The sequence below is a fragment of the Diorhabda sublineata genome, chromosome 1 (assembly GCF_026230105.1).
Source record: "Diorhabda sublineata isolate icDioSubl1.1 chromosome 1, icDioSubl1.1, whole genome shotgun sequence".
In the NCBI taxonomy this organism is placed as follows: domain Eukaryota; kingdom Metazoa; phylum Arthropoda; class Insecta; order Coleoptera; family Chrysomelidae; genus Diorhabda; species Diorhabda sublineata.
The window spans coordinates 397,602-422,139 of NC_079474.1; the positions used below are offsets into that span (position 1 = coordinate 397,602).

The 24,538-nt window shown below is 31.6% G+C and overlaps 2 protein-coding genes across 2 annotated transcripts; both read right to left on the minus strand.

The window, feature by feature from the left end:
• Nucleotides 1-889: 889 nt before the first annotated feature.
• LOC130450111 (uncharacterized) lies at nucleotides 890-10,235 on the minus strand. The gene is made up of 7 exons (XM_056788311.1): nucleotides 10,221-10,235; nucleotides 8,751-8,962; nucleotides 8,601-8,693; nucleotides 7,624-8,550; nucleotides 4,922-5,220; nucleotides 1,519-1,813; nucleotides 890-1,218 (listed from the first exon to the last, which is right to left on the minus strand). The coding sequence occupies exons 1-7, from the start codon at nucleotides 10,233-10,235 to the stop codon at nucleotides 1,092-1,094; spliced, it is 1,968 nt and encodes a 655-aa protein (XP_056644289.1). The 3' UTR covers nucleotides 890-1,091.
• Nucleotides 10,236-23,188: 12,953 nt separating this feature from the next.
• Nucleotides 23,189-24,293, minus strand: LOC130448625 (protein YIPF6). Its single transcript, XM_056786069.1, has 7 exons — nucleotides 24,168-24,293; nucleotides 23,995-24,114; nucleotides 23,866-23,944; nucleotides 23,771-23,813; nucleotides 23,588-23,719; nucleotides 23,380-23,537; nucleotides 23,189-23,321 (listed from the first exon to the last, which is right to left on the minus strand). Exons 1-7 carry the CDS (start codon nucleotides 24,186-24,188, stop codon nucleotides 23,203-23,205), a joined length of 672 nt encoding a protein of 223 aa, XP_056642047.1. The 5' UTR covers nucleotides 24,189-24,293; the 3' UTR covers nucleotides 23,189-23,202.
• Nucleotides 24,294-24,538: the final 245 nt, after the last annotated feature.

Genomic DNA, 24,538 nt, shown 5'->3' on the forward strand with positions numbered 1-24,538 from the left:
ACTAATAAGGGTAGCTATAACTTAAGGGTTGAAAACTTTTTAAAAAACTCGCAAAAAATTGGAATTTCGAAGTTCTTCACTTATATAAATTATAAATAAATGAAATAAAATACTAGAAATATTTTTTACATTGCGTAGAGGGGTGAAAAATGATATTTTTAATTTTTCAAACTGTGTTGTATTGAAAAAAAATTCTTTGAGACTAAAATTGGTAATCTTATAAACATATTTACAATTTTTTTTTAAATTCCAATTTCAACGCGTTGTTTTACCAACCCCTAAGCTCCAGCCACCCTAACTCAGTAAATATCAACGAAAAATATCAAAGGGCAGTTTTTTTTAAATTTTTTCAGAATTTTAAAATTGAAAATACACTATTTATTATTGCTGTTTTCACCCCTCTCAAGGGGATGATTAAAAAATCTCTTCGATAAATCTATTTCGACCATCTGAAAGTTATTTGTATAAAAAATCCAGGTACGTATTTGAAAATCCTCTTTTTTCAACCATTTCATACTGTAACTCATGAAAAATGTATGGAAATGAAACACTAGATTTTTTTTTATAAATTTATTAACAAAATAATAAAAATATTTCATTTTTAACAAACGTTTACGTTATATTTAATAATAAATAAAATATTTGATTAAATAAAAAATTGTACGCCACTGTTTGGATATTAACATATTAAGACAGTATCGGACTAGGTAATTAAATATAATCTATTAGAATAAGTGAAAATTTATTACGAAATTATTTTAAATAAATTTGGATATAAATTATAGTAGGTACTGTAAGTAGCTAAAAAAAAATACAAAAAGGCATAACTTGAAATCATTTATATTAAAAAAAAATTAAAGTTTTTGAAACCTTTTTAATGGCAACGACGTTTTAATTTAATTTTATAATCGAAATACGTTAAAATTGATTCGAAATAATTATAGATGTTGCCAGACTTACAAATTTTTCATATAAAACTACATATAAATAGTGTTTCACAAGAAACTACTTTGTAATCATCGATATTTTCTTCGTCAAAGAAATACCAAGATCGAAATTTATCGAATTAATACTAAAAATTATCAAATCGATCAGAGAGATTCTGTAGATAATACCACGGGCAGTCTACAAGTATATTGCGAACATTTTCGGAATTTTACGGCTTCCATCACCTCCCGAAGATGTTCCGAAGCTTGCGCGGAAATATCCGGATGCAATCTATAAACACATCATCAAATATAAGTAAATACAAAACGATATTCTATTAATTTTTAATGAATCGCCTTGTATATAGAAGAATTTTTATTATTTTACGAGAAACCATCCTGTAAATTTATTTTGTTTTATATTTTCACGGCCCCGAGCGATTTCTACAACATTCCGCCGTACTAATGACGAAGGTGAATGGCCGCGATGTCTACTCGGAGAAAGTGACGTCTCGTTTTAACAATTTCTATTTCGGAGAAAGTATTTTAAACGAACCAACGTTACTTACAACTATAAATAATTTATACTTACGTGGAAATTAGACGTTCCATCTTTTTTTCCATGAAAATCGCCTCGTCGGGATGTTGTTGTAACAAAACTTCGCAGAAAACTTTTTTAGAACAAGGAGTATCGGCCCAAATGTTCGGTGTTGATAATTCGGCGCGTTTTTTCAAATTATTCGTTAAATCTTGCAAATAATAATCGTTTTCTATGGCTCTTTTGATTATTTTATGATCTTCCGGTTCCTCGTCCATCAACCAAACGGAATTTCCTCTTTGTAAGTTGATTGGAGTAAAAAAACGACCCACAGCCGCCGCTCCTAAACCTAAAAGTATTTATCGCATTGGTCAGCAGAGTTTACGTCATTCTGTTTAATTGCGTTCCGTGTCAATAAATGTAGTGGCGCCATCGTTCGTGAATGTACATCAACACAAATGTCAATTGAAGACGATTAAACAACGAAATAAAATTCAGATATTTTTCATTCCTTTACAAATATTATATCAATTAATAAAAATCAATATGGAAAGATTAAAACAAGTGACATTTAGGAAATAATAACAAACAAATTAATCAACATCATTCTATAATGAATTTCGTCGAAGTTTACAGGTACGGCTTAAGGAACTCGAAATAAATTTTTAGTATTGATAACTTTTTTATTTTTGGTCGTAGAAAAAAATTGTTACTATCAAAATTGTAGGGAATTTCGTGCTCTAGAACATGGTGAAACTATATGTCGGAAAAAAAAATTTCGAGCGTTCATTTTTGTAGAAATGAAGAATATTTGAAAATTTATTGATTAAATTTAGAAATAATAATAAAAACGATTTGGGATTATATGAAAAAATATGGAAATTTTTTTCTGAACGAAATGATGTTTTAAAATTTTCAAAATTCAAAATGGCGGCAACGTAAACTGTATTTTTTTGAATCACTATGGATACTAATAATTTCGAGATGGGATTTTCTGTAATATATTGAGAAAAAGTTGTGATTTAATGAATAATGTCAAAAAAATTTTATTTAAATATTTTTCTTTTAACGATTAAACTAAAATAAAAAACTATTTCAAAATTTATTGTTTAAAAATTAATTTCAGTTTTCGTTTTTGGTCATAAAAGGATAGTCCTTCATAAACGAGTGTTTTGAAAATATTTTAAGAAGAAAAATAACGCACAGGGTTGGATTCAATAAGATTCATTCTTTTATGATTTGAAAAATAAATTTTTTAATGAAAAATATCGATAAAACTATATTTTTTAATTCAATTTAATTGTTAAAAAATAATTTTTTGATCAAATTTCAATACCTAAACTCACAATTGCAGAAATATTCATCAAATAAACAGCATTTGAGAAATATATACATAAAAAATTAATTTACGCGGTCGCCATTTTGAATTTTTAAAACTTGTAAACGCCAAATCTTTCAAAAACATTTCCTCTATACGTCCTTAATAATATAAATTCAATCTTATTATTTTTAATACATTTTCCGCGTCCATAAACTAATTTTTAATTTATTTTTTCGATTTTTTCAAAAAAAAAAGTGATTCGAATTTTTTTTTTTTCAAATTTATTTTCACCGTATTACAGAGCATAAAATTCCCTACAATTTCGATACTTACAAATTTTCTGTACGGGCAAAAATTCATAAAATAAACAGCATTTGAGAAATATATACATAAAAAATTAATTTACGCGGTCGCCATTTTGAATTTTTAAAACTTGTAAACGCCAAATCTTTCAAAAACATTTCCTCTATACGTCCTTAATAATATAAATTCAATCTTATTATTTTTAATACATTTTCCGCGTCCATAAACTAATTTTTAATTTATTTTTTCGATTTTTTCAAAAAAAAAGTGAATCGAATTTTTTTTTTCAAATTTATTTTCTCCGTATTACAGAGCATAAAATTCCCTACAATTTCGATACTTACAAATTTTCTGTACGGGCAAATTTCATAAAATAAACAGCATTTGAGAAATATATACATAAAAAATTAATTTACGCGGTCGCCATTTTGAATTTTTAAAACTTGTAAACGCCAAATCTTTCAAAAACATTTCCTCTATACGTCCTTAATAATATAAATTCAATCTTATTATTTTTAATACATTTTCCGCGTCCATAAACTAATTTTTAATTTATTTTTTCGATTTTTTCAAAAAAAAAGTGAATCGAATTTTTTTTTTCAAATTTATTTTCTCCGTATTACAGAGCATAAAATTCCCTACAATTTCGATACTTACAAATTTTCTGTACGGGCAAAAATTCATAAAATAAACAGCATTTGAGAAATATATACATAAAAAATTAATTTACGCGGTCGCCATTTTGAATTTTTAAAACTTGTAAACGCCAAATCTTTCAAAAACATTTCCTCTATACGTCCTTAATAATATAAATTCAATCTTATTATTTTTAATACATTTTCCGCGTCCATAAACTAATTTTTAATTTATTTTTTCGATTTTTTCAAAAAAAAAAAGTGATTCGAATTTTTTTTTTTTCAAATTTATTTTCACCGTATTACAGAGCATAAAATTCCCTACAATTTCGATACTTACAAATTTTCTGTACGGGCAAAAATTCATAAAATAAACAGCATTTGAGAAATATATACATAAAAAATTAATTTACGCGGTCGCCATTTTGAATTTTTAAAACTTGTAAACGCCAAATCTTTCAAAAACATTTCCTCTATACGTCCTTAATAATATAAATTCAATCTTATTATTTTTAATACATTTTCCGCGTCCATAAACTAATTTTTAATTTATTTTTTCGATTTTTTCAAAAAAAAAAGTGATTCGAATTTTTTTTTTCAAATTTATTTTCACCGTATTACAGAGCATAAAATTCCCTACAATTTCGATACTTACAAATTTTCTGTACGGGCAAAAATTCATAAAATAAACAGCATTTGAGAAATATATACATAAAAAATTAATTTACGCGGTCGCCATTTTGAATTTTTAAAACTTGTAAACGCCAAATCTTTCAAAAACATTTCCTCTATACGTCCTTAATAATATAAATTCAATCTTATTATTTTTAATACATTTTCCGCGTCCATAAACTAATTTTTAATTTATTTTTTCGATTTTTTCAAAAAAAAAAGTGATTCGAATTTTTTTTTTCAAATTTATTTTCACCGTATTACAGAGCATAAAATTCCCTACAATTTCGATACTTACAAATTTTCTGTACGGGCAAAAATTAAAAAGATACTAGACTTTAAAATAAAATTATTTAAAAATTAAAAAAAAACGACGTACGTCTCTGTATTATAAAATGTTAACAATTAATATAGAAACTTTATATCGGAAACAAATTATTTATACAATTTTTGTTTATTTTTCCGTTTAAATGAGCTCAAAAAAAAATATATCCGTGAGAAAGTACTGAATAAATTAATACATCACCTAGAGCCGCTCCTCCAGCTACCAACCCCAACGCAGGTAGAATAACCGACGATCCTACAGGTGCCAAAACCCCAATTTTATCCTGCGCGTACCTATGCTGATTAGAAAACCCGAGATTATGAGATATTTTGTGCGTGGCTTCTACGAGGGGATCGAAAACCGGTTTCGTCAATTGTTGCATCTGATTAAACCCGTTTTGTACTTTATTTCTAATACTTTCGGTTATTTTAACCCAAAACGGTTGTTCGGTTTTCGTTTCGATATAATACGTGTTGTACGGATAATTCAAAACATCTTTCCTGCAAAGAAAATAACAAATTTCGTTACTAATTACTAAACCTAAAAATATTTATCACATTGATCAGCAGCGATTTCTTTGAAAGAATTTTCAATTATATTTATGAATGATCAAGCAGTTAACTAACAGAATTTGATGTTTTATGGCAAGGTTTTATAAAAATATGTCATTCTGTTTAATTGCGTTCTGTGTCAATGAATGTAGTGGCACCATCGTTCGTGAATATACATAAACACAAATGTCAATTGAAAACGAATAAAAACGAAATAAAATTCAGATATTTTTCATTCGTTACAAAGATTATATCAATTAATAAAAATCAATATGAAAAGATTAAAACGAGTGACATTTAGGAAATAATAACAAATGAATATTGAAACAAATTAATCATCATTAGTCGATGATGAATTTTGTCGAAATTTACAGGAACGGATTAAGGAACTCGAATTGAGTTTCTTGTATCTTATTTTAGGTCGTAGAAAAAAATTGTTACTATCAAAATTGTAGGGAATTTTATGTGGAACTATATTTCGAAAAAAAAATTTCAAGCGTTCAATTTTTTTAGAAATGTAAAATATTTGAAAATTTATTGATTAAATTTGGAAATAATAATAAAAACGATTTGAGATTATATAAAACAATATATAGAATTTTTTTTTTGAAAAAATGCTATTTTTAAATTTTGGAAATTCAAAATGGCGGCAATTATAATTTCGAGATGGGATTTTCTGCAATATACTGAGAAAAAGTTGTGATTTAATGAATAATGTCTACAAAATTTTATTTATTGTATGGTGATTTGGTTGTTTCCTCAACTTCCAGTACTATTTGGGGTGTGTAACGTATTGCTATTCATAAATCGGACGTAGTTGAAACCATTTGCTTCGGTTATGTACGACATTCGTTGATGGGACGTCATCTTCAGCATCAATGGACGTATTCTTCAGCGTTGGTTGAACGTCATCTTCAGCGTTTGTTGGACGTCGTCTTCAGCGTTAATGGACGTCATATTTAACGTTATATGGACGTCATCTTCAGCGTTAATGGACGTCATCTTCAGCGTTAATGGACGTCATCTTCAGCGTTAATGGACATCATCTTCAGCGTTAATGGACGTCATCTTCAGCGTTAATGGACGTCATCTTCAGCGTTGGTTGAACGTAATCTTCAGCGTTAATGGACGTCATATTTAAAGTTGTATGCACGTCATCTTCAGCGTTAATGGACGTCATATTTAAAGTTGTATGGACGTCATCTTCAGCGTTAATGGACGTCATCTTCAGCGTTATATGGACGTCATCTTCAGCGTTATATGGACGTCATCTTCAGCGTTAATGGACGTCATATTTAACGTTATATGGACGTCATCTTCAGCGTTAATGGACGTCATCTTCAGCGTTAATGGACGTCATCTTCAGCGTTGGTTGAACGTAATCTTCAGCGTTAATGGACGTCATCTTCAGCGTTATATGGACGTCATCTTCAGCGTTAATGGACGTCATCTTCAGCGTTAATGGACGTCATCTTCAGCGTTAATGGACGTCATCTTCAGCGTTATATGGACGTCATCTTCAGCGTTAATGGACGTCATCTTCAGCGTTGGTTGGACGTCATCTTCAGCGTTAATGGACGTCATCTTCAGCGTTATATGGACGTCATCTTCAGCGTTATATGGACGTCATCTTCAGCGTTAATGGACGTCATCTTCAGCGTTATATGGACGTCATCTTCAGCGTTATTGGACGTCATCTTCAGCGTTAATGGACGTCATCTTCAGCGTTAATGGACGTCATCTTCAGCGTTAATGGACGTCATCTTCAGCGTTATATGGACGCCATCTTCAGCGTTAATGGACATCATCTTCAGCGTTAATGGACGTCATCTTCAGCGTTAATGGACATCATCTTCAGCGTTAATGGACGTCATCTTCAGCGTTGGTTGGACGTCATCTTCAGCGTTAATGGACGTCATCTTCAGCGTTTGTTGGACGTCGTCTTCAGCGTTAATGGACGTCATCTTCAGCGTTAATGGACGTCATCTTCAGCGTTAATGGACGTCATCTTCAGCGTTATATGGACGTCATCTTCAGCGTTAATGGACGTCATCTTCAGAGTTAATGGACGTCATCTTCAGCGTTAATGGACGTCATCTTCAGCGTTAATGGACGTCATCTTCAGCGTTAATGGACGTCTTCTTCAGCGTTGGTTGGACGTCATCTTCAGCGTTAATGGACGTCATCTTCAGCGTTAATGGACGTCTTCAGCGATAATCTAAGTACGCGATCAACCGAGTTCGTCGGAACAACGTTTTAATACAAAAAACACCCAGAGTCGATGTTATTTACACAAATTAATACTCAAAATCGATTAGATATTTAAAAAAAATAATAAACAAAATTCCTTACCTATGATTGTGATATCCCAAACTACTCGGATTTTTATAATATTGCGAAAGTCTCGACTGCGTATTTCTTTCTTTGGAATGATCGTCGTATTCATCGTCGGTGGTCGGTTTAGCGGGTTGAACGCCTAATTCGGGATGCGCGTATTGGAGTACCGGAGCCCTAACGCCATCATTGAAATTGACAGGACTCAATTTCGTCGGTCGAGGACCGTACAAACGAGAATTCGGATACGAAATATCCACCGCTGCAAATATTAAATCATAAATATAAACATTAAAAAAAAAAAAAGAAAAAAAAACGTTATTACCGGGATATTGCAACATCCTCCTCTGGAATTGTTGATTATCGTTTAATTGTTTCGATCTGTACTGTCTAGAAGTATAATAATTCTTAAACGATTCCCTCGAATTAATTTCTTTAATATAATCGACCAAATCGTCATTCGGCGTCGTTAAACGTTCGCCGGAACTGAATTTAATGAAAGATTTATTTTTTTCTTTATCCAATTCGTCGAAATCGTCGTTATCTTTAACAGTAAAAGGTCCGAAGGAACCCCCCTCGTTGTCAGTTCGTTTGAAATTGTCTTCTCTAGTAAACGGACCGATCGATTTATCGATCGATTTATCGATTATTTTTCGATCTTTGTTCGGGTAAATCAATTCGCCGATCGCGATCGCTTTCGGCGGTTTGTAACCCTCTTCGTACGGTATTAATTTGTTGTTTATAACTCGGGCGTTCCTCCAGGTTGTTTTATCGTTCGGATCGTCAGGAATTCGCACTCCTCGTATCACGGGAATACCACCGTCGTCGTCGTCGTCGTCGTCGTCGTCGACGTCGTCGATCGATCTGGATCGCTTCCGATTTTTGTTCGGTTCGATGAAAACTTCTTCGGACCGAATCACGACCGGATTCGGTACGTTGGGAATTCTGTAAAAAGTGATATGACGGAAGGGTTTTACCGGGCGTTGGATATTTACCTGTCGCTGACGAATACGTTCTTCGTATTCGATACGTCTGGATTGTAATAATACGACGATATCGGTATCCAATTGGTTACTATCTTTTTCGGATCCCTAGTTTCGTCGGGAAACAATTTTTCTTCGTAATTTTGTTGTTCGTTACCGTATAAATTACTTTTATAAGTTTCTTGTTGATTTATTTTAGAATCTCTCCGTTTTATGATCAATTGGGCTATACCACCTTCTCTAGTGACTACGTTTAATGTTTCCGTTGATTTCGGATCTAAACTTCGAGATACTTTTAGTTCTGTACGCGTCATCGTTGATTTGGGCGTTTGTAAACCGTCTACGTTTATTATTATCAATGATACGAGGCATATCTGTAATAGAAAATACTCAATACGGTACTGATTCAAAATAAAACGCTCACTTTCTAAGTATTCAATAATAATATTATCAATATAAATATATTTTCTCAAAAAAAGTTTGCCGTAACAAATTTTGTAGTACGGTCCTGACTATAGAACAACTTTTTCTTCTTTCTCAGTCGAAGATTAATTCATTCAACAATAACGTTCGAAGAATTTAAAATAAGAAATGTTTCACGCACACTTTCTCTTATAAATTATAAAAATGGTATCAATTTTTAATAAATTACGCAACATATCTCAAAGAAAAAGTTACCAAATTCAATAATAAAATAAAATATATACGCGATGAATTTATAACCTATAATTTAAACATTTCCAATCGCTATACATGATTTAATGGTTGCCTACATTCTAATATATACCAATTGGGGAATATACGCAAAGCTATTTAAAATGTTTAAATATAATATATAAACACTTTTCAATAGAAATTATAAAAATAATATTAAAATTATGCGATTATTCATAAGACGTATAGCAATTTAAACAAAATGGATTCCTCAAAAGAAAAAACGTATAATATAAAAGGTATATGCAACACAACATACATTTTAATTCAAACGTACTTTTTAATGTATAATTTTATTAATAAATACGAGTACGTTCCCACGTTTTTAATAAAGACAATGGGTATTAACTTTCATTAATTTTCAAACAATACAACGTTTCTAATAGTTATTATACGGGGGAATTTTCGTAATTATATTTGTATACCTAATATAGATCGTCCGCCACTGTTTACTCAAGGTTCACACACACACACATATACGCGTGCGCGGGTTCGTTCACACTATAAATCAGATACCGAATTATGTGTGTTAATGTCATAACCGCCTACGTAAAAATAAATTTATTCAAATATTTTTAAAAGAAAACAATTTTAATCTTTGGATTTATTTTTTATTTACTAAGTATCGATAGTTTTAATTGTTTGTTAATACACATACAAAATACTTTTTACTTACTTCAATATATTTACGAGGGAAACTTGAAAAATATTTTTTTTAGTTTGTTTATAATTTTTAATGTTCATTTCAATTGAAAATCTAGTGAGAAAAATGATTATTGGTGAGTCCGATTTAGTTATAAAACTCAATATACAAGGTGTGTACGAAATATTGTAAAAGTTAGTGACGCAAACGATATCGCGAACAAAGTGATGATTTTTTCGTAATAAATTTGAAATATTTCCGCAATAAACACTTACCCTCATTAATATCATGATAAATAGAAGAAAAATTTCACGATTTTGTAGCCGAAACAAACAAAAAAAAAATAACTTTCGAAAATAAGTTAGGTAAAACGAAACCGAGTCCGGCGCAATCAGAAGATGTTCGTATACAATCCGTCAAGTCAATCGCGCTCAGTCCACTGAATGAAAACCAAAACAGCTGTGATAACCGTGAATTTCACCTCCGGTTACAGGGACGGCTTTCATATATCTTCACAACTCCAAATATTTCTTGCAAAACTACTTTCACGTTGTTTTGTAAATTATACAACATAAAATAGAAACGGAATTTCAATTTTAACGTTTTTGCGTGTCAAAACATCCGTTATCTCAAATGTCAATTCTAATATACATATCGAAATAAGTTGACAGATTTAATTTTCGAAAAAATTTCAAATATGAAAACGTTAAAATGCTTTATGTATAGATAAGTTCAAAAGATTGAATTGACAGTCTCAAAAACTCGTTTGTCTATGAAAGAGACAGTTTCCATAGATAAATGACAGTTTTTTGTGAAAAAAACAGTCACCAAAGCCAAATGATAGTTTATTTCGTACAATACGTACTCTAAAGCCAAATGGAGTTTGTTTATTTGAGTAAAACAGTCTCTAAAACCCGTTTGTCTATGAAAGAGACAGTTTCCATAGATAAATGACAGTTTTTTGTGAAAAAAACAGTCACCAAAGCCAAACGAAAGTTAATATCGTACAATACGATCTCTAAAGCCAAATGGAGGTTGTTTATTTGAGTAAAATAGTCTCTAAAACCCGTTTGTCTATGAAAGAGACAGTTTCCATAGATAAATGACAGTTTTTTGTGGAAAAAACAGTCGCCAAAGCCAAAGGAAAGTTAATTTCGTACAATACGATCTCTAAAGCCAAATGGAGTTTGTTTATTTGAGTAAAACAGTCTCTAAAACCCGTTTGTCTATGAAAGAGACAGTTTCCATAGATAAATGACAGTTTTTTGTGAAAAAAACAGTCACCAAAGCCAAACGAAAGTTAATTTCGTACAATACGATCTCTAAAGCCAAATGGAGTTTGTTTATTTGAGTAAAACAGTCTCTAAAACCCGTTTGTCCATGAAAGAGACAGTTTCCATAGATAAATGACAGTTTTTTGTGAAAAAAACAGTCACCAAAGCCAAACGAAAGTTAATTTCGTCCAATACGATCTCTAAAGCCCAATGGAGTTTGTTTATTTGAGTAAAACAGTCTCTAAAACCCGTTTGTCCATGAAAGAGACAGTTTCCATAGATAAATGACAGTTTTTTGTGAAAAAAACAGTCACCAAAGCCAAACGAAAGTTAATTTCGTACAATACGATCTCTAAAGCCAAATGGAGTTTGTTTATTTGAGTAAAACAGTCTCTAAAACCCGTTTGTCTATGAAAGAGACAGTTTCCATAGATAAATGACAGTTTTTTGTGAAAAATACAGTCGCCAAAGCCAAAGGAAAGTTAATTTCGTACAATACGGTCTCTAAAGCCAAATGGAGGCGATTTTTTTGAGTAAAACAGTCTCTAAAACCCGTTTGTCTATGAAAGAGACAGTTTCCATAGATAAATGACAGTTTTTTGTGAAAAATACAGTCGCCAAAGCCAAATGATAGTTTATTTCGTACAATACGGTCTCTAAAGCCAAATGGAGGCGATTTTTTTTGAGTAAAACAGTCTCTAAAACCCGTTTGTCTATGAAAGAGACAGTTTCCATAGATAAATGATAGTTTTTTGTGGAAAAAACAGTCGCCAAAGCCAAAGGAAAGTTAATTTCGTACAATACGATCTCTAAAGCCAAATGGAGGTTGTTTATTTGAGTAAAACAGTCTCTAAAACCCGTTTGTCTATGAAAGAGACAGTTTCCATAGATAAATGACAGTTTTTTGTGAAAAAAACAGTCACCAAAGCCAAACGAAAGTTAATATCGTACAATACGATCTCTAAAGCCAAATGGAGGTTGTTTATTTGAGTAAAACAGTCTCTAAAGCCCGTTTGTCTATGAAAGAGACAGTTTCCATAGATAAATGACAGTTTTTTGTGAAAAAAACAGTCACCAAAGCCAAACGAAAGTTAATATCGTACAATACGATCTCTAAAGCCAAATGGAGGTTGTTTATTTGAGTAAAATAGTCTCTAAAACCCGTTTGTCTATGAAAGAGACAGTTTCCATAGATAAATGACAGTTTTTTGTGGAAAAAACAGTCGCCAAAGCCAAAGGAAAGTTAATTTCGTACAATACGATCTCTAAAGCCAAATGGAGTTTGTTTATTTGAGTAAAACAGTCTCTAAAACCCGTTTGTCTATGAAAGAGACAGTTTCCATAGATAAATGACAGTTTTTTGTGAAAAAAACAGTCACCAAAGCCAAACGAAAGTTAATTTCGTACAATACGATCTCTAAAGCCAAATGGAGTTTGTTTATTTGAGTAAAACAGTCTCTAAAACCCGTTTGTCCATGAAAGAGACAGTTTCCATAGATAAATGACAGTTTTTTGTGAAAAAAACAGTCACCAAAGCCAAACGAAAGTTAATTTCGTACAATACGATCTCTAAAGCCAAATGGAGTTTGTTTATTTGAGTAAAACAGTCTCTAAAACCCGTTTGTCCATGAAAGAGACAGTTTCCATAGATAAATGACAGTTTTTTGTGAAAAAAACAGTCACCAAAGCCAAACGAAAGTTAATTTCGTACAATACGATCTCTAAAGCCAAATGGAGTTTGTTTATTTGAGTAAAACAGTCTCTAAAACCCGTTTGTCCATGAAAGAGACAGTTTCCATAGATAAATGACAGTTTTTTGTGAAAAAAACAGTCACCAAAGCCAAACGAAAGTTAATTTCGTACAATACGATCTCTAAAGCCAAATGGAGTTTGTTTATTTGAGTAAAACAGTCTCTAAAACCCGTTTGTCCATGAAAGAGACAGTTTCCATAGATAAATGACAGTTTTTTGTGAAAAAAACAGTCGCCAAAGCCAAATGATAGTTTATTTCGTACAATACGGTCTCTAAAGCCAAATGGAGGTTGTTTATTTGAGTAAAACAGTCTCTAAAACCCGTTTGTCTATGAAAGAGACAGTTTCCATAGATAAATGACAGTTTTTTGTGAAAAATACAGTCGCCAAAGCCAAATGATAGTTTATTTCGTACAATACGGTCTCTAAAGCCAAATGGAGGCGATTTTTTTGAGTAAAACAGTCTCTAAAACCCGTTTGTCTATGAAAGAGACAGTTTCCATAGATAAATGACAGTTTTTTGTGAAAAATACAGTCGCCAAAGCCAAATGATAGTTTATTTCGTACAATACGGTCTCTAAAGCCAAATGGAGGCGATTTTTTTGAGTAAAACAGTCTCTAAAACCCGTTTGTCTATGAAAGAGACAGTTTCCATAGATAAATGACAGTTTTTTGTGAAAAAAACAGTCACCAAAGCCAAACGAAAGTTAATTTCGTACAATACGATCTCTAAAGCCAAATGGAGGTTGTTTATTTGAGTAAAACAGTCTCTAAAACCCGTTTGTCTATGAAAGAGACAGTTTCCATAGATAAATGACAGTTTTTTGTGAAAAAAACAGTCACCAAAGCCAAACGAAAGTTAATTTCGTACAATACGATCTCTAAAGCCAAATGGAGTTTGTTTATTTGAGTAAAACACTCTCTAAAACCCGTTTGTCCATGAAAGAGACAGTTTCCATAGATAAATGACAGTTTTTTGTGAAAAAAACAGTCACCAAAGCCAAACGAAAGTTAATTTCGTACAATACGATCTCTAAAGCCAAATGGAGTTTGTTTATTTGAGTAAAACACTCTCTAAAACCCGTTTGTCCATGAAAGAGACAGTTTCCATAGATAAATGACAGTTTTTTGTGAAAAAAACAGTCACCAAAGCCAAACGAAAGTTAATTTCGTACAATACGATCTCTAAAGCCAAATGGAGGCGATTTTTTTGAGTAAAACAGTCTCTAAAACCCGTTTGTCTATGAAAGAGACAGTTTCCATAGATAAATGACAGTTTTTTGTGAAAAAACAGTCACCAAAGCCAAATGAAAGTTAATTTCGTACAATACGATCTCTAAAGCCAAATGGAGGTTGTTTATTTGAGTAAAACAGTCTCTAAAACCCGTTTGTCTATGAAAGAGACAGTTTCCATAGATAAATGACAGTTTTTTGTGAAAAATACAGTCGCCAAAGCCAAATGATAGTTTATTTCGTACAATACGGTCTCTAAAGCCAAATGGAGGCGATTTTTTTGAGTAAAACAGTCTCTAAAACCCGTTTGTCTATGAAAGAGACAGTTTCCATAGATAAATGACAGTTTTTTGTGAAAAAAACAGTCACCAAAGCCAAACGAAAGTTAATTTCGTACAATACGATCTCTAAAGCCAAATGGAGGCGATTTTTTTGAGTAAAACAGTCTCTAAAACCCGTTTGTCTATGAAAGAGACAGTTTCCATAGATAAATGACAGTTTTTTGTGAAAAAACAGTCACCAAAGCCAAATGAAAGTTAATTTCGTACATTACGATCTCTAAAGCCAAATGGAGGTTGTTTATTTGAGTAAAACAGTCTCTAAAACCCGTTTGTCTATGAAAGAGACAGTTTCCATAGATAAATGACAGTTTTTTGTGAAAAATACAGTCGCCAAAGCCAAATGATAGTTTATTTCGTACAATACGGTCTCTAAAGCCAAATGGAGGCGATTTTTTTGAGTAAAACAGTCTCTAAAACCCGTTTGTCTATGAAAGAGACAGTTTCCATAGATAAATGACAGTTTTTTGTGAAAAAAACAGTCACCAAAGCCAAATGAAAGTTAATTTCGTACAATACGATCTCTAAAGCCAAATGGAGGTTGTTTATTTGAGTAAAACAGTCTCTAAAACCCGTTTGTCTATGAAAGAGACAGTTTCCATACATAAATGACAGTTTTTTGTGAAAAAAACAGTCACCAAAGCCAAATGAAAGTTAATTTCGTACAATACGATCTCTAAAGCCAAATGGAGGCGATTTTTTTGAGTAAAACAGTCTCTAAAACCCGTTTGTCTATGAAAGAGACAGTTTCCATAGATAAATGACAGTTTTTTGTGAAAAAACAGTCACCAAAGCCAAATGAAAGTTAATTTCGTACAATACGATCTCTAAAGCCAAATGGAGGTTGTTTATTTGAGTAAAACAGTCTCTAAAACCCGTTTGTCTATGAAAGAGACAGTTTCCATAGATAAATGACAGTTTTTTGTGAAAAATACAGTCGCCAAAGCCAAATGATAGTTTATTTCGTACAATACGGTCTCTAAAGCCAAATGGAGGCGATTTTTTTTGAGTAAAACAGTCTCTAAAACCCGTTTGTCTATGAAAGAGACAGTTTCCATAGATAAATGACAGTTTTTTGTGAAAAAAACAGTCACCAAAGCCAAATGAAAGTTAATTTCGTACAATACGATCTCTAAAGCCAAATGGAGGTTGTTTATTTGAGTAAAACAGTCTCTAAAACCCGTTTGTCTATGAAAGAGACAGTTTCCATACATAAATGACAGTTTTTTGTGAAAAAAACAGTCACCAAAGCCAAATGAAAGTTAATTTCGTACAATACGATCTCTAAAGCCAAATGGAGGCGATTTTTTTGAGTAAAACAGTCTCTAAAACCCGTTTGTCTATGAAAGAGACAGTTTCCATAGATAAATGACAGTTTTTTGTGAAAAATACAGTCGCCAAAGCCAAATGATAGTTTATTTCGTACAATACGATCTCTAAAGCCAAATGGAGTTTGTTTATTTGAGTAAAACAGTCTCTAAAACCCGTTTGTCCATGAAAGAGACAGTTTCCATAGATAAATGACAGTTTTTTGTGAAAAAAACAGTCACCAAAGCCAAATGAAAGTTAATTTCGTACAATACGATCTCTAAAGCCAAATGGAGGTTGTTTATTTGAGTAAAACAGTCTCTAAAACCCGTTTGTCTATGAAAGAGACAGTTTCCATACATAAATGACAGTTTTTTGTGAAAAAAACAGTCACCAAAGCCAAATGAAAGTTAATTTCGTACAATACGATCTCTAAAGCCAAATGGAGGCGATTTTTTTGAGTAAAACAGTCTCTAAAACCCGTTTGTCTATGAAAGAGACAGTTTCCATAGATAAATGACAGTTTTTTGTGAAAAATACAGTCGCCAAAGCCAAATGATAGTTTATTTCGTACATTACGATCTCTAAAGCCAAATGGAGGTTGTTTATTTGAGTAAAACAGTCTCTAAAACCCGTTTGTCCATGAAAGAGACAGTTTCCATAGATAAATGACAGTTTTTTGTGAAAAAAACAGTCACCAAAGCCAAACGAAAGTTAATTTCGTACAATACGATCTCTAAAGCCAAATGGAGGCGATTTTTTTGAGTAAAACAGTTTCTAAAACCCGTTTGTCTATGAAAGAGACAGTTTCCATAGATAAATGACAGTTTTTTGTGAAAAAACAGTCACCAAAGCCAAATGAAAGTTAATTTCGTACAATACGATCTCTAAAGCCAAATGGAGGTTGTTTATTTGAGTAAAACAGTCTCTAAAACCCGTTTGTCTATGAAAGAGACAGTTTCCATAGATAAATGACAGTTTTTTGTGAAAAATACAGTCGCCAAAGCCAAATGATAGTTTATTTCGTACAATACGGTCTCTAAAGCCAAATGGAGGCGATTTTTTTGAGTAAAACAGTCTCTAAAACCCGTTTGTCTATGAAAGAGACAGTTTCCATAGATAAATGACAGTTTTTTGTGAAAAAAACAGTCACCAAAGCCAAATGAAAGTTAATTTCGTACAATACGATCTCTAAAGCCAAATGGAGTTTGTTTATTTGAGTAAAACAGTCTCTAAAACCCGTTTGTCTATGAAAGAGACAGTTTCCATACATAAATGACAGTTTTTTGTGAAAAAAACAGTCACCAAAGCCAAATGAAAGTTAATTTCGTACAATACGATCTCTAAAGCCAAATGGAGGCGATTTTTTTGAGTAAAACAGTCTCTAAAACCCGTTTGTCTATGAAAGAGACAGTTTCCATAGATAAATGACAGTTTTTTGTGAAAAATACAGTCGCCAAAGCCAAATGATAGTTTATTTCGTACAATACGATCTCTAAAGCCAAATGGAGTTTGTTTATTTGAGTAAAACAGTCTCTAAAACCCGTTTGTCCATGAAAGAGACAGTTTCCATAGATAAATGACAGTTTTTTGTGAAAAAAACAGTCACCAAAGCCAAACGAAAGTTAATTTCGTACAATACGATCTCTAAAGCCAAATGGAGTTTGTTTATTTGAGTAAAACAGTCTCTAAAACCCGTTTGTCCATGAAAGAGACAGTTTCCATAGATAAATGACAGTTTTTTGTGAAAAAAACAGTCACCAAAGCCAAATGAAAGTTAATTTCGTACAATACGATCTCTAAAGCCAAATGGAGGTTGTTTATTTGAGTAAAACAGTCTCTAAAACCCGTTTGTCTATGAAAGAGACAGTTTCCATACATAAATGACAGTTTTTTGTGAAAAAAACAGTCACCAAAGCCAAATGAAAGTTAATTTCGTACAATACGATCTCTAAAGCCAAATGGAGGCGATTTTTTTGAGTAAAACAGTCTCTAAAACCCGTTTGTCTATGAAAGAGACAGTTTCCATAGATAAATGACAGTTTTTTGTGAAAAATACAGTCGCCAAAGCCAAATGATAGTTTATTTCGTACAATACGATCTCTAAAGCCAAATGGAGTTTGTTTATTTGAGTAAAACAGTCTCTAAAACCCGTTTGTCCATGAAAGAGACAGTTTCCATAGATAAATGACAGTTTTTTGTGAAAAAAACAGTCACCAAAGCCAAATGAAAGTTAATTTCGTACAATACGATCTCTAAAGCCAAATGGAGGCGATTTTTTTGAGTAAAACAGTCTCTAAAACCCGTTTGTCTATGAAAGAGACAGTTTCCATAGATAAATGACAGTTTTTTGTGAAAAATACAGTCGCCAAAGCCAAATGATAGTTTATTTCGTACAATACGATCTCTAAAGCCAAATGGAGGTTGTTTATTTGAGTAAAACAGTCTCTAAAACCCGTTTGTCTATGAAAGAGACAGTTTCCATAGATAAATGACAGTTTTTTGTGAAAAATACAGTCGCCAAAGCCAAATGATAGTTTATTTCGTACAATACGGTCTCTAAAGCCAAATGGAGGCGATTTTTTTGAGTAAAACAGTCTCTAAAACCCGTTTGTCTATGAAAGAGACAGTTTCCATAGATAAATGACAGTTTTTTGTGAAAAAAACAGTCACCAAAGCCAAATGATAGTTTATTTCGTACAATACGATCTCTAAAGCCAAATGGAGTTTGTTTATTTGAGTAAAACAGTCTCTAAAACCCGTTTGTCCATGAAAGAGACAGTTTCCATAGATAAATGACAGTTTTTTGTGAAAAAAACAGTCACCAAAGCCAAATGATAGTTTATTTCGTACAATACGATCTCTAAAGCCAAATGGAGTTTGTTTATTTGAGTAAAACAGTCTCTAAAACCCGTTTGTCCATGAAAGAGACAGTTTCCATAGATAAATGACAGTTTTTTGTGAAAAAAACAGTCACCAAAGCCAAACGAAAGTTAATTTCGTACAATACGATCTCTAAAGCCAAATGGAGTTTGTTTATTTGAGTAAAACAGTCTCTAAAACCCGTTTGTCCATGAAAGAGACAGTTTCCATAGATAAATGACAGTTTTTTGTGAAAAAAACAGTCACCAAAGCCAAACGAAAGTTAATTTCGTACAATACGATCTCTAAAGCCAAATGGAGTTTGTTTATTTGAGTAAAACAGTCTCTAAAACCCGTTTGTCTATGAAAGAGACAGTTTCCATAGATAAATGACAGTTTTTTGTGAAAAAAACAGTCACCAAAGCCAAACGAAAGTTAATTTCGTACAATACGATCTCTAAAGCCAAATGGAGTTTGTTTATTTGAGTAAAACAGTCTCTAAAACCCGTTTGTCCATGAAAGAGACAGTTTCCATAGATAAATGACAGTTTTTTGTGAAAAAAACAGTCACCAAAGCCAAACGAAAGTTAATTTCGTACAATACGATCTCTAAAGCCAAATGGAGGCGATTTTTTTGAGTAAAACAGTCTCTAAAACCCGTTTGTCTATGAAAGAGACAGTTTCCATAGATAAATGACAGTTTTTTTGTAAAAAACGCAGTTAAGGACAAACAATATTTTTTTCGAACATAGCATAACGTGTAAACATACCACGATCAACTTATAAAGCAAATCTATTCAAAATCTAAATTAAATCATAAATTCGTACGAACAATTCGATGATTTCTTATGAATTCTGATTTTCGAATTTATTTGGTAGAATCCTACGATGCGGCGAAATTTCGCGGAGCCGTCCCTGTCGGGTTCTTTCACTTTCCACCTGTTCGGTCCACACTTGGTCAACCCAACCTACATTCGCAATAATTTTAGAGATTCCACGCTAGTATTACAGAAATACCAATCACTTTTCATTACACATTTTTTTTATCGTGAGAAAATCGTTTACAAACATTCATTATCATCAAGAAGTTCAGACTGCGTAGCGCCCGAAAAAAATTCACCAAAGCGGATTCGTCTGCCGGTATATAACGAAATAAAGGAAATTTCCCCAATTTCTAACAAGCAATCATCAATTTATTCGAAGCGTGCATTTTTTAGAGCATATAGAATTTTTCAACAACGGAAAAATTAAACTTTCTTTTACACGCTATCATAAACACAATACAATTAAACCTTTCTTATATATTTAAACAAAAATCTATTGTTCTTCATATTTATAAATACAACGAAATACGAAAAAAACCGTAATAAACATGTAATACATCAAATCGAAACGATGTACTCACTTTATAGTTTGTTGTTTTCGAAATATCTACTTTTTATAATACAAACAGTGAACAGTGTACAAAACGAAACGACGTCAACTGCAAACAACAATACGAATCAAAAAGTTACTGAAAGAAAAATCACGGTTACCAACCAAACATCGAACGAAGTTAAAAAGTTTGACGTTTTCAAACCGAGCGTTCAAATCAGCGGAAATTTGTACGCAAATCAACAATCGAAAACAATCGATTTACCTCCAATCGATGACTGGTCGTCTTGGAATAAGAAATACGACGAAACGTCAATAGAAACGCCATGGAGATACTCGAAAATCAAATTCCCCAACGAGGAAACTAATTACCAAACTTATCCTTCAATTAACCCGACGGTAAAACCGCAAAGTATGTGGAATAAATTTATGAGTTTTACCGGTTTAAATAATCCATCGTCGAAATCTTTCTACAACGATCATTTAGAACCTCACACGTATAATTCCCATGGTAATCATTTGGAACACCATCCCCATTATATCCCGAAAGAACATTATCATCCAGTCGAACCTTATGGGGGTGCAATCAGCCCTTGGAAGAAAATTCTCAAAGTATTAGCTACGATCATCCCTTTAGGGCTGCTTTTGGGCGCCTTAACACCTACTATTATAACAGTAACACCAACGAACGAAACGTAAGTTTCAATTACTTGTATTTCGTTATATTTATAAATGTTTTTTTTTTATTGTTTAGAGAGAGTAGATTCAATAGAAAAAACGACGCGGTTGACACCATTATGGATAAAGTCGCGAACTCGTTGAATACCCTTCAAAAATTACAACAAGATGGCTGCGAACAAAAAGTTTTTTGCGAATTATTGGTCAACGCTATGCTTTCCAAAAACGCCGAAGAACACATCAAAAATTTATTAGACAACTTCGTAAAGAGGTGAGTACAACCATAGACAAATTTCATCCCACTCACATTTTTTAGAATTCTTTTATTAGGGCTTAAACTCCATCAAATATCGTTGACCTGTTAGATTTCAATTTATCTTTATCATCTGTTTTATCATGTTTTTTTTTTTAGATCTGGTATTAACGAAACAAGTTTTATGAAAGTCCTAGAAGCGGTTAAAAATCAAAATTGTTCATCTATTATTTGCGGAATAGTTAAAGATCCAACGTAATATCATAAATACATCGATTTATTAAAATAACGTTTATAAAATATACTATTTTCATTATAAACAAGTATTTTTGGAAAACCTATATTTTTGTCTCACCCTGTACGTATTCTTTAATAATAAAAATAAAGTTACGATAGAAACCTATTAGGTAGGCAATCATTCTTACATCCATCATTCGGAACTAATTATTCATATACATCGTAATACTACAGAAGTTTCCACGCCCCCTCTTCCAACTTTCGATTAGAAGTAATAAACTATCGATATTTATCGATAGTTGGGTTTTCGATAACAGTGCATTAGAGATCGTTGATTCGGTCACGACGTAGCGGCGTGCCACGTAAATTTGGGCAACGCCCATTTCCACGAACGTTATTACATCAACACATTCTTAACGTTAAAGATTTCCAATCACAATTAATAGCGTTAGAAATCACTAATACCAAATGAATATATAAATAAATTAACCTATCAGTATATTTGTATACACTAACAGAGTAGTTAAAGATCCAACGTAATATAATTTAGAATAACGTTTATAAAATATCCTATTTCTATAATAAAGAAGTAATTTTGAAAAAAAAAACTATATTTTTGTCTCGCCCTATATGTATTATTTAATAATTAAAAAAAAAGTTACGATAGAAACCTATTAGGTAGGCAATCATTCTTACATCCATCATTCGGAACTAATTATTCATATACATCGTAATACTACAGAAGTTTCCACGCCCCCTCTTCCAACTTTCGATTAGAAGTAATAAACTATCGATATTTATCGATAGTTGGGTTTTCGATAACAGTGCATTAGAGATCGTTGATTCGGTCACGACGTAGCGGCGTGCCACGTAAATTTGGGCAACGCCCATTTCCACGAACGTTATTACATCAACACATTCTTAACGTTAAAGATTTCTAATCACAATTAATAGCGTTAGATATTAATAATACAATTTGAATTGTTATCTATGAATAAATTAACTTATCAGTGTATTTGTATACACAATTTTTTTTTATAAATTATAACGCAATTATAATTTTAACGATAAGGAAAATGTCTGCCATGTTTGATTCATTGACAAATGAAAACCAAGTTTCCGGTTGTATTTCAGACTTTATAACCATAGACTGTACAGCTACATGAACAACTAGTTTGACCGAAGAAGTGATAGAATATTTAAAAAATTGTTGGCAAAACAACCTTGGGCAATTAGTTACGATTATATATTACCCAAGAAGATTTTATTGGCTTCAAAAGAATAGAAGTGTTTATTTTGAAAATTATTGTGAAGGAATCGATATCGATTAATTTCAATTCTCTCACAAGAATTTAAAGCAATTTCAATTGTTATGAAGAAATCGGAAATCATTTCCATTTTTGTTTGATATTCATTTAATTCGATTATCTTACAAGAACTAAAAACAATTTAATCAGAAATGATTTCTATTCTTATCAAGGAATCGATAGCTCTCGATTCTTTTATACTTGGAAATAAGGTTATTTCTATGGAAATAATCGCAAACGATTTCTATTTCCAATACATTGAGATCGATTATAAATTTCCAAGAAATAATAAATAATGTTTGTATTTTCGTGTGATAATTAAAATGCACGAATAGGAACCGATTTTTGAGTTGCCATTTTTAAAAAATCGATACGAAAATCTCTGAAGTTAATCCTATTTTATGGTTTTCTTTTTACCTGGGAAAATAGAAGAAGTGACATGTCTACTATGACAACTGAAATCCAATGAGATATCGATAATAATCGATAGATTGTATATCGATAATTTGTTTATGTATTTTCAATTTTCTCGCATTTTTTAACACGTTTACTGAATATAAATGAGTTTTTTTTATAACTTTTGATTTGTACTTGTATATTTGTAGGTATAGAAATAAAACAACGATATTTTAATCTAATATTTATGTATTTGTTTTGGAAATAACTAACCATGATATAATAAAGTAAAATAGACCAATCGGATACACGGCCAACAATTTTCTGTTCGGTTTTTGACTGTCGCCCAAAAATATCATAGAAGCTTGAAAAACAAATAAAAAATGCCTAAAATGTGAAAAGTTTCGCATTAAAAAACTTACCGTAAGTCGCCCAAAGGAAACCCATCATGGATACAACAAATCTAATAAAAAAAAGTACAACCGACTGATTAGCCAATAATATTACCCGGCAAATAATCAAAGCAATTGCTGTTGGTAGTAAACAATATCCTAGGACGCATACACTTTGAAAAAACGATCTAAAAAAAACCATAATAAACGAAATATACGAAAAATTTAATGTTCTTACATATTCCCTCCGAGTAATTTAGAATTTAAAGTAACAACCATTGAACCGATCCATACAATAACAAATACTTGCGCAAATTCGGGCCCCCCGTCGTTTTTGATATGATCATCGGTAGACGAACCCTGTAAAAACCTGAAAAATCGAAAATTTAATTTAATTAAATAATCATATAATTATACTTACATCGCTAGAAGAGTACAAAGAAGTAATGGTCCCCACAAGTCCCCTAAAAACCTATAATAACAAATCAAATCGATTTTATGAGATATTTAACTTACATTCTTTCAATAAAGTCTTTTTCTCTTTGGGAAACAACACGTGTGCAAATTTCACACCGACGGCTCTTAAATCTCGTAACTGAAACAAAAAAATTTTAATTGAATTACGTAATTAGTTAAATTACTTACTATAGTTTCACTGATGGGTTCGTTTAAAGTATTGAAATCTGGTTGTCCGATTTGTGTGGTATTTGGGGCTTTTGGTATAGACATCTCTCCTTCCACGTAACCACCTTCATCTTCAAACATCTAAAATATACGGAATTAATAATAAATTTTATCGTATCGTAATTATTTTGTACTTCTAATTTCGTTGAATCCATAATTATAACTATTTAATACTTAAATATTTACTAGTTTTTTTAGTTAAATCAATATTATTTGTTTATGTCATGTAATGTCAATTTCATATGTCAACTGTCATTGGTGCAAATATTATATAAGCAACTTTTATCACAGCTTAGTATTTTGTATTGCGTATTAATGAAACATCGAATATAAAATTAACAATGATTTGATTTTCGCTTTATTCTAAATATAAGTTATTCTAATATTTTTCATAGCCTGATATATATGAAATAAATGGAAGTACATATTCTCTATTAGCAATAATAAGGTTATACTAGAATTATTAAAACCAACTAGACAACCAATCATACAACAAAGGAAATAA